This window comes from Carcharhinus amblyrhynchos, chromosome 4, assembly GCF_965287045.1.
Source record: "Carcharhinus amblyrhynchos chromosome 4, sCarAmb.v2.hapA, whole genome shotgun sequence".
NCBI lineage: Eukaryota > Metazoa > Chordata > Chondrichthyes > Carcharhiniformes > Carcharhinidae > Carcharhinus > Carcharhinus amblyrhynchos.
Window position 1 is genome coordinate 129,851,267 of NC_137327.1, and position 10,940 is coordinate 129,862,206.

Genomic DNA, 10,940 nt, shown 5'->3' on the forward strand with positions numbered 1-10,940 from the left:
TTCCAGAATTGGACACAATACTCCAGTTGAGGTTGAAAAAGTGATTTATTTAGAGTACAATAGAGTATTTGTACTCTAACCTTCACTTATGAAGCCCAGGATCCAATATGCTTTATTAATTGCTTTGTTGACTTTTCCTGTAACCTTTAAATATTTGTACACGGCATCCCCAAGAATCTGTATTTTTTTCTTTTTCTTTAAAATTATAGCAATGGTGGGCTCTGGAACAGTTCAAAATAATGGAGTTTGCAAGGATTGATGAATGTTGAATTCATCTGAATTACTTAAAAATCTAAAATCACCTTTTATGGTAACCAAAAGGCAAGAGACCTTCAGACATGCCAAACTAACCTATGTTTTATTGAATGGGAGCAATATAACATTCATGGCACACACAATCTTTTACGATTGATTTATTCTAAAAGCTAAGTGTTTCTTCCTTTTATGGACAAAATGTGCAGTCTGCGATGTGACACAAATGTGACTTGAAATTATCCAATTATTTTGAAGTAAGCTTAAATCAAGTGTATCTGTGACAATCAATTAGATGTTTGAAATATCTGGTCATCATTTTACAGCTGCATGAATGTTCACTATCAATACAATCGACACGTTTTTGTTTAGTTGTCCTTCCTTTGCCACTGGACTATTTCAGAGATTCAAAGGATCCTTCTTTGGATCCCCGTTATTCTTCAGCTGCACTGAGGTACATGCCATTTGAAAGAATGAAAATCATCTTCACATTTATGTTGATAACACACAACTTTACTACTATATTACCATCTTCAACTTCTCAAACACCTGTCTGATCGTATGGTATCTAGTCTTGAATAATCTATAACTTTGTCCAATTTGAAGTTCAGAAGACCAAGTCATTGTGTCACCATTCCAACTGATGTTACTACTGACAGTCAGATCTCAGAATGGAAGCCAGGTTCAACAGATCCTAACCTTTTCTTTCTGTATAGAGATGCGGATGAGCAGAGTCACAGGACTGCTGATTAACTTTTAACAAAGGAATGAAATCTTTATTAACTAAAAAAAGTGAACTATAATGAACTGTTCCTTCACCCCAGCTCTATTTTCATGGTTATATACAGATTTATAAGGATAACCTAAGTTACTGAATATATCATACTCTAATATTTTCCATAAATACACAGTCCATGTAAACCAATAGGCAAAATGTGGTCAGACACGCCACACCCTGAATGACAGACAGTGCAACTTCTGCGGATTTCTCATCAAAGACCCACAGTTGCCATTACACTGTGAGCCAATTTATGTCACTCCGACTTTCACAAAGTGCTTCCAAATCTTTCTTTTGAAGAACATGGTTGGAGTCTTCTCCCAAACATTGCTTTCATTCAGACACTTTCACCAAGGATCCACATCCAGGATTTCAGTCTCTCCTTTTGGAATTCCTCAGCCTGAAACACCATGTGTATTCAAGCTTCCACACAATCTCTCAGGTACTCAGCCATGCCAACAAAGCACCACTTCTTCACAGGTTGTATTAGGTGTCATCAACTTTAGGAATACTTCAGATGTCTGGCTTTTTGCTCGCGACTTCACTTGGTCTGTACCTTGCAGTTCTGTCTTTAATTGGATGCCTCCCTCTCTGCCCTTCTCTTTAACTTCAGTGAACAGTATCTTGTTCAGATTCTGGTTCTTTGTCCATTTGACTTGAGCCTTCCTGAGACTTTCCTCTTTTCATTTTCTGGTTTTGGAACTTTGAGTTCTTTAGCTTTTCGGACTTGCTTCCTGACACTTGCTCTATTGTCCTGCCTATGTTTGCAATTAGAGCTACTTTCTTCTCAAATACTTGATACCAACTGAATTCTAAATGTTTTTACTTTTCAATATGAGCCACTGGCTGCTAAGCAAAATTAGTTTGTTTTTACCCCTGTAGTTTCTTTCATGTCATGAAACCCCAATCATGATGCAGGCAAGCTTAAAGTGAAACTAAAATCCTTTGCTTAACATGATGTTAACTGAAATTGTAACCCTTCTGTAACACACAAATACAGGATCAGAAATTAAGCTTAAATTTAACCTTATACCTTATTCCTAATACACAGAATACAAATATAAATTACTTAAACTATTTCTGGCTCCTAGCAATCTGTTCACTCAAAGTGCATGCTAATTTCTAATTCCATACCTTCCCCTACTATTGGCATAAGTTGAATTTCAATGTGCACAAAGTGTGTGCCATTTTGGATCCTGATTTGAGGTTGAAGACTTTATCCTATCCGTTGATAAAACCACCCACTTGTATATTTGCAAAACTACTTTTCTCCATCTAAACTCGCCCCTACTGTTGGCTCATGATTTAAACCTTAAAAATGCTAACTTAATCTTTTGCAGCATTCTTATTCCTGGCTCTCAAGCTTGTAGACTCCAACACATCCAAAGCTAAACTATCTGTTATCTTTGTTTGCACTAAATCTTCTTTGCTTATTTAAATGCCAACATTTATTGGCACCCTTTTTCATAATCCTGATTTACAAATCACTCCTTGGCCTCATTACACCAACCCAACCACCCTCCCCAAACTCCTGCAGCTCTGTATCTGAGTTCATGTCCTTTTCATTTTCTATTCCAGTCTGACAGATTTTCCCTAAACACTTGATGACATCTGAAGCCATTCTCTTCAACTTTCTCTATCTTGAGATCTGAATCTCTCACCCACTCCATTTCTCATTTCTGCCAATTCTCTCTCCACCTTTGAGAATATCCTCAAAACCCATACCTTTAGTCTCTTCCAATTCTGCTGTTTCCAGTAAATGTTTTTTTTCTGAAATTGGACTTTAACCTGGTGTTGTGTAACTTCTTACCATTTTTCATTACAAAAGCTATGGAATTTAAGGTGTGTATCTTCTACACTGTGCATATTCGTGATACATCAATACAATGAACAAGGGAACAGCAATGAAAGCAGCAGCCTGCTTATTCACCCCAAACGTATGGAATTGCATTGGAGAAAAACCCTTCCTATCCATTTTCTTAATCTAGATTTTCAACAAATCACATTTCTCCCATTGAGCTCATATGTGGCAAGTAACATTTGCACTAACAAGTGCCAGGCAGTGGCCATCTCCAACAAATGAGAATTAATCATTTTCCCTTAATATTCAATAGCATTACCATTGTTGAAACCCGTACGACGAATATCCTGCAGATTACCATTGAACTGAGACTGAACTGGAACAAGCATAAAAACTATGGCCACAAAAGCAGGTCAGAGATTGGGAATTCTGCAATGAATAGTCGACCTTCTGTCTCCGCAAAACCTGACCATTAATCTACTAGGCGCAAGTAAGAAGTGTGATCGAATATTCGCCATTTGTGTCAATGAGTGCAGATCGAAAAACACTCAAGAAGTTCAACAACATCCAGGACAATGTAGCCTCCTTGATTGCCACCCCATCCACCACCTTCAACATTCATTCCCTCTATCCCTCAGTGCCGTTCAGTGGCAGCAGTATATACCCTCTACAAGAAACATTGCAGCAACTTAGCAAGATCCCTTCAATATCATCTCCCTGACCTGTGACCTTTACCATCAAGAAGGACAGGGGCAGCTGATACAGTAAAACACAAGGACTCTTCCAAATCACACACCATCTGAACTTTGGACTACATCACCATCCTTCACTGCTACAGGCTCAAAATCCTGGAATTCACTTCCTGACAGTGCTCTGGATGTACCTACACCACATGAACTGAAGTGATTCTAGAAGTTGGCTCACCACCATCTTCTCAAGGGCAATTAGGAATGGATAATAAATGCTGGACTAGCTAGCAATACTCATATGCTGTGAATGAATCTATTTAAAAACATTATTCATATGGTATAGAGCTCTCTTGGATCAAAGAATTACTCATTCACTCCCACTATAAAAAATTTCAAAAGATTGAAATTTCTCCCATTCTGTCTATCATATGGAACCTGAGGAGGCCATAAAGCGCTTGAACCTGCTGTGCCATTCAGTAAAATCATAATTGAACTTCTGCATTAACTCTGCTTTATTGTTCAATCCCATATTTCCCCATTCCCTCCATGCCGAATTGATGAGTTACTCACTTGATGAAGGAGCAGCGTCCTGAAAGCTCTTGATTCCAAATAAATCTGTTGGACTCTAACCTGGTGTTGTGAGACTTCTTATTGAATATATTCAACTACTGAGCACTTATAATCTTGTGGGGTACAGAATGCCAGAGATTAATGACCTTATGAGTGAAAAGATTTCTTCACATTTCAGTCCTAAATGGCTGACTGATTATCCTGAGATATGATATCTGATTGTAGATTCTTCAGCCAGGGGAAATAGCCTCACAGTATCTGCCCTGTTCTCTATGAAATGTATCAATCTGATCACTTTTCAGTCTTTTAAACCCCATTCCACTCATTTGCTCTTGATAGAACAGCCCCTTCAATCCGGGGAAATCAAACCTCTTCAAAGGCAAATTATTTTGTTGGAAACTAAAGCTATAAACATAATTGTGTGTTCTCACCAAAGCCTTATATATTTTATCCCACTTGTAATGAAGGTAACATTTGCCATCCTAATTATTTGCTGCAGCTGCAGTGTTAACTTACTGTGTTTCCTATACAAGGACAACCAGTTCCCTCCAATGAATTCAACTCTTTTTCATTCCATCCAAAGCATAGAATTTGAATGGATCAAATAAATTTGTTTTGGACTAAACTCTTCTCATTGGGTATTAAACAGAATTTCAATGGCTGAGCTTTTCTCCATTTACTCCCAATGGGTGAAATTCCAGATCTCATTAGCCAATGTCTTTATTCATCAATTTGTTGGTAAATCCACCTCAAAGGAATGGTACATTTTAAAACTCCTATGTACCATCACCTGGTGCTGAGTGTTTGCTTCTGCTTATTTGTATTGTGTCAATGAATGAAACGGGGATTCAGAAATTTCGAAATTATCCACTGAAATCTGTAATGTGCATCATGCTGAGACTATCTATATATAAAACTTGGCATGGTATCAGGAATATCGTTCATTGGAAGATTAAAGAAAGATAACAAACCATTTATTTCATTTTATACACTTTAATGTCTCAAATATTTCAGAATGGAGGGTGATAGGATGAAAATTCTAAACCATCTAAACCATTTTAAAATGAGTTATAGTAACCATCAGTGATAGTTATGTTAACATTAAGAGCAACATTTCCTAGGGGTTAGGGGCTTTTGCTGAGCGCTGCTATGATTTCCTGAGAAAAAAATAATATAGCCCAAAATTAAAAGCAATGTTAGACGTAGGACAAGAAGGTGGGGTTAGAAAGGGCACCTGGATATCCTTGGGCTGGCATGGACAAGATGAGCCGAAATACTTCCTTCTGTGCTGTAACTTTTTTTAATGGTTCTAAGATCTCTTCACGCCTATTTAATCACTGGGGTTCATATTAACATGATGAAGCTACCCCACAATCCCGCAGCTCCAATTTAGTCCAGTGTTGCTAATATTGGAGAGATTAGGAGCTGGACCTATGAGTTTCACCACTGCAATAACGCGCCACGCTCAGTGGAATGTCCCAAACTACAGAGGGAAGAGAAACTGACAAGGATTTTAATTAATTAATTAAAATTAATTAGCAGAGTGAAAGCTTGAAAACAGGTTTACCTGCTGCGCTGGAATGCCAGTAGAATATAAACCAATTGGAGATGTATCTATCGGCGCTCACCTCTGTGTAAACGGATACTGTATTGTGTGGAGAAGTATTTTAAACATAGGAATGGGAAGCGGGATTGGGAGAGGAGGGCAGCTCAGGCAGCGAACAAGCGTCAGTAAGAGCCGCTCTAGAAGATGCACAATTGATATGATGACATTTCTTTACAAAACCCACGAAGACTCAAAAAACAATCGAACTTTGACCCAAAAACGGAGATGAAAATCCCAATTTCATCTGTACAGCGAGAGTCTGAATTGAAAAGACATTTTCACCTTTAAGAACTACATCAGTGCATTTGATTACATGCAAATCTGGATACAAAGGTATTTGGATTTTTGTAAATCCCATTACACGGCAGTTTTCAACGCTTGCTTGAGAGCACAGTGTGTTTAATAATTCTCCTCTCACTTCCCGCCAGGGGAAATTGACTCGCAGGACTGAGGGCTGTGACTAATATCTTGCCCTTGCTGTTTTCAGTTACATACACGGCAATGTTGAGGATCTATAGGCTACCTCTGGCCTAACCTCACTGTACAAGAAAGATTACTGTTTTCAATGTTGTCAGGAAGGTAAGCAGCCCCACAGGCAAGAAGACCCACAAGCGGGCTTTGAACGGGATCGCATGTTGCTGAATTCAAATTTCACTTCAGTCTTTGGAGTTGAGAATCCTGGACAGCAGTTTGCTCTTCTGTCCCCCACCCAGCGGTCTGAGGGGTCAGTCACTCGAGCCTTGAGCTCTTTGAGTTCTAGTTTATTCAATCCCAGTTATATCTGAATGAGTGAGCGGTCCTTGGATCGAGGGTAGAGATCACAGATCTAATTGTAAATCCCCCGCCCAACAACAGCGGATCCGCAATAACCAAGTCCATTCAAAACGTTACACACGGGGGGAAAACTGACTCTTTACAGGCTGACTATTTAATTACTGACAATTTCAGAAAATTTTGTCGAGACAGCAGACCCCTTATCTGAGCAGTGGAAGGGAAGCGCTTGTACTGTTAGTCAATAATCATAAACTGCATTCTTGTCAATAAGGTGCAACTCCATCGACACAATAACATCTCAGAACAGTTTTAAAAGTTCCTCTCCACCCTGACCCAAGGCAGGAACAATACATCCCACTCCCCGCAATTACAACCCCATCGAGATTCACTTTCGTTCCCATCGACGCACCGAACATTAATACATCAGCGTCGCGACAGCAGTTACATAGGGAGGAAATCTAATAAAAATTAACACACACTTTCAATATATATGTCAGGTACGGCCGCGGGACAATGCACTCCTGCAAACGGCTAAGTAGCAAATTACATTTTCCCTTCAAATGAAGATATCAATTGGATAAAAACCCGGGCGATGCTTAAAAGTTATCAGCAGGAGATTTGGAGAAATGCACAAAGTGAGATTGACGAGAAAAGTCACTCACCCACAATGGTGGCGAGAAGAGTGAGTGGCAATGACTGAGGTGCCATTCCGTTGGCTGAGTCTGGTCAGGTCCACGGACTTGGTGTCTGCCTGTCTGTGTCTGTCTGTGCGCGACTCTGCCGGATCGGTGGTCAGAGATGTCTCCGCCTCTCTCCCAGTTATGTCCCCGTCTCGCCAGCCGACTGCCAGCCCAATTACACCTTCACACCCAACAGCAAGTTCTGAAACAGTCCAGCACCGAGACAGCCAAGAATAGGAGAGAGAGAAAAAAATCTCTGCGTGTTGAATAAATACACCCCGAATTAAATCCCAATGACATTTCCGCAGCTAGGTCTGCTGTCGATTGCAATTATCATATCGTCTTTTATTTTAAATCAAAACCCACCTATCTCAATCAGGAATGTTACTTTCCTGATGGAAAATCAGGGATCAGAAAGTAAACAGCGTTAGGCAGCATTTGCCAAGAGTGTGACATGAAGGGCCGTACCAAACTGGAGTCAATGCAAACCTCTCTGCTGGTTGGTGTCATGCCTGACACAAAGGAGGATGGTTCTGCTGATTGGAAGTCAATCATCTCATTTCCTAGACATCACTACAGGAGTTCCTCAGACTAGTGTGGTAGTGTTTTTTTATTCATTCCTGGGGCATGGGCCTGGCTGGCTGGCCAGCATTTGTTGCCCATCGCTAATTGCCCAAGGGCAGTTGAGAGTCAACCATGTTGCTGTGACTCTGGAGTCCCATGTAAGCCAGACTGGGTAAGGACATTAGTGAATTAGATGGGTTTTTCCACAATCCACAATGATTTCATGGTCATCAGTAGATTCCTAATTCCAGACTTTTTTTCATCCTGTGGGGGATTTCGAACCCAGATCCCCAGAATATTAGCTGAGCTATTGGGCCATTGGCTCCCAACCATCTTCATCAATGACCTAATTTTCATTATAGAATCAGATTCATAGAATCCCTACAGTGTAGAAAGAGGCCATTCAGCCCATCAAACCTGCACCAACACTTCATCAGAGCATCTTACCCAGCGCCTCTGCCCCACATATTTATTCCATTAATCTCCTTAATTTCTGCATTTTTGGACATGGCCAATTCACCTAACTTGTACATCTTTGGACTGTGAAAAGAATGATGTGGAGATGCCAGCATTGGACCAAGGTAAGCACAGTAAGAAGTCTCACAACACCAGGTTAAAGTCCAACAGATTTATTTGGCAGCACGAGCTTTCAGAGACTCAAGCTCCTTCATCAGGTGAGTGAGGACTTTGTTCACAAACAGGGCATATAAAGACACAAACTCAATTTACAAGATAACGGGCGGAATGCAAGCCTTTACAGGTAATCAAGTCTTAAAGGTACGGACAATGTGAGTGGGGAGAGGGCCAAGCACAGGTTAAAGAGATGTGTATTGTCTCCAGCCAGGACAGTAAGTGAGATTTTGCAAGCCCAGGCAAGTTGTGAGGGTTACAGATGATGTGACACGAATCCAAAATCCTGGCTGAGGCCATCCTTATGTGTGCGGAACTTGGCTATCAGTTTTTGCTCAGTGATTCTGCACTGTCGTGTGTCGTGAAGGCTGCCCTAGAGAACGCTTACCCAAAGGTCAGAGGCTGAATGCCCGTGACTGCTGAAATGGTTCCTGACTGGAAGGGAGCACTCCTGCCTGGTGAATTTTGAGGATTCGAACACTGCTCACTGCCTCCACCACCGATGCACAGTGGCAGAAATGTGTACCATCAACAAGATGTACTGCAGTAATTCACCAAAGCTCTTTGGACCACATCTTCTGAATCCACAACCATTACTATCTAGAAGGACAAGGGCAGTAGATACATGAGAACTATACCACCTGCAAGTTCCCCTCCAAGCCATTGACCATCCTGTCCCTCTCATTCTTCCTTTGAACATGGCACCCATGGTGGGACCTCCTCCACTGCGTAGATGGTGGCCCTGTTCTGATTCCCTCACCTTTCATTGTGTGGCCTGATAAAGGTTTAAGAAGATGTATATGAAAATTTAGTAATGTTTGAAAGGTTAAGAAAGCAGCAGGTTGTGGGGAGCAAGAGCGGTATCTGTGAGGGTCATGTCAGGCATTAGGTATCTCAGGGGAAGCAGAAAGAAACACAGTGATGTGTGCAGCAGTATTTATGGAGAGGAAAATAGAATAGAGGTGGTTTATTAGTACTTCACTATTGCATGAAGTGATACAGAGTCGACATGAGAATAACAGAGCTTGAATAGGAATCTTACCTTAACAGTTCTGGTCAAATAGTTGAATCGCATAAAATACTGCTGTCAGGTCACTGAAGAAATGTTTCAGGCAGTTATTTGATCTGCTACCTCAGTCCATTTTTGCAAGGCTAGTTTAACAGGACACTTCCCTCGTCAGCTGAGAAAAGGGACCTCCTTCCTCCAGGTTATCTTCTCCACATCACCAACTGAAATTCTGGGTGTCTGTGCAGCACTCACCTTGTAAAAGGAAGTCAGTTCCAGTGGATAAAAAAGAAGCAAGATACATCTCCATTTTAAGGATCATTGGCTGCTTTAAATCACAAAATACCCACCAGATTTCTTTTTATTGCAAAATGAACTGCCAAGAGCTATCACAAAAAGTACCGCCCCCTTACTGACAAAATTCCTCCTGGAATATAGTCAAAAAGAGCTCAACATATTGTCTGATTTCAAGAAGAAATTAGTTATAGCTCCTGGAACTGAAGGGATTGAGGGATATAGGAGGAAGTAGAGTCAGGATGTTGAATTCGATGATCAGTCATGATCAAAATGAATGGCTCAAAAGGTCAATTGGCCTACTGCTGCTTCTAGTTTCTATGTTTCTATGTAAAAAGGTATATTCAATGAAGGGCATTCTCCTGTGTGCAGAATAGAGGAGACATACAGTGAACACATTAACTTGTCTGTAATTGGTTGTTGGGGATGAATGGAAATGAGACATTGGTAAATATGATGTTGATTCCCAGGTGTGTTGGTTGATAAAGGGACTATAAAATCCTTACAATGCAGAAGGGGGCCATTCAGCCCACTGTGTCAACACCGACTCTCTGAAAGAGCATCATACCCATGGCTCCCCCCACCCTCACCACTCCCATCCCTGGAACCCCACACATTCACCATGGCTAATCCATTTAACCTACACATCTTTGGATTCTAAGGAGCAATTTAGCATAGCCAAACCACCTAACTTTTGCTTTCGAGCTAGATGGAAATCTTAGAAATTTTCTTTAATGTGTAGTCCTTTAAATCATATAATGATAAGAAACAGGAGTAGGCCATTCAGCCATTAAATAAGATCATAACTGATCCGATTGTGGTCTTAGCTCCATTTTCCTGTATGCCCTCCATAACTCTTGACTGCCTCGAAGATCAAAGCTCTTTCTAACTCAGTCTTGACTATCTTCAATGACACAACCTCCATTTGCCTCTGCAGAAGAAAATTCTTATGACTAACAACCCTCTGAAAGAATAAATTCCTCCTCATCTCTGCCTGAAGATAAGAGACGCCTTTTTTAAAAACCATTCCTCCAAGTTCTAGATTTGGCCACAAGGGGGTCTCAATCTCTCAGCATCCACCCTATCACATCCTCTTCACAATCGTATGCTTCAATAAGATCAGCTCTCATTCTTCTAAACCCCATTGAGTATAACTCAAACCTGTCCTCAAAAGATAACCCTTTCATCCCAGAAATCAGCTTAATGAACGTTCTCTGATTGTGCTTCCAATGATGCACACTTTTCTTAAGTATGGAGACCAAAATTGTACACAGTGGGTATGGTTTCATCAATGCT

The 10,940-nt window shown here is 40.7% G+C and overlaps 1 protein-coding gene across 1 annotated transcript in view; it reads right to left on the bottom strand.

Moving 5' to 3' along the window:
- rxfp2l (relaxin family peptide receptor 2, like) overlaps positions 1 to 7,191 on the bottom strand; it is a 113,102-nt gene extending 105,911 nt beyond the window's left edge. Inside the window, exon 1 of the mRNA XM_080188268.1 lies at positions 7,133 to 7,191. Coding sequence (XP_080044394.1) covers positions 7,133 to 7,178 — 46 coding nt within the window. The 5' untranslated portion in view covers positions 7,179 to 7,191. The remainder of the gene's footprint in view (positions 1 to 7,132) is intronic.
- Positions 7,192 to 10,940: the final 3,749 nt, after the last annotated feature.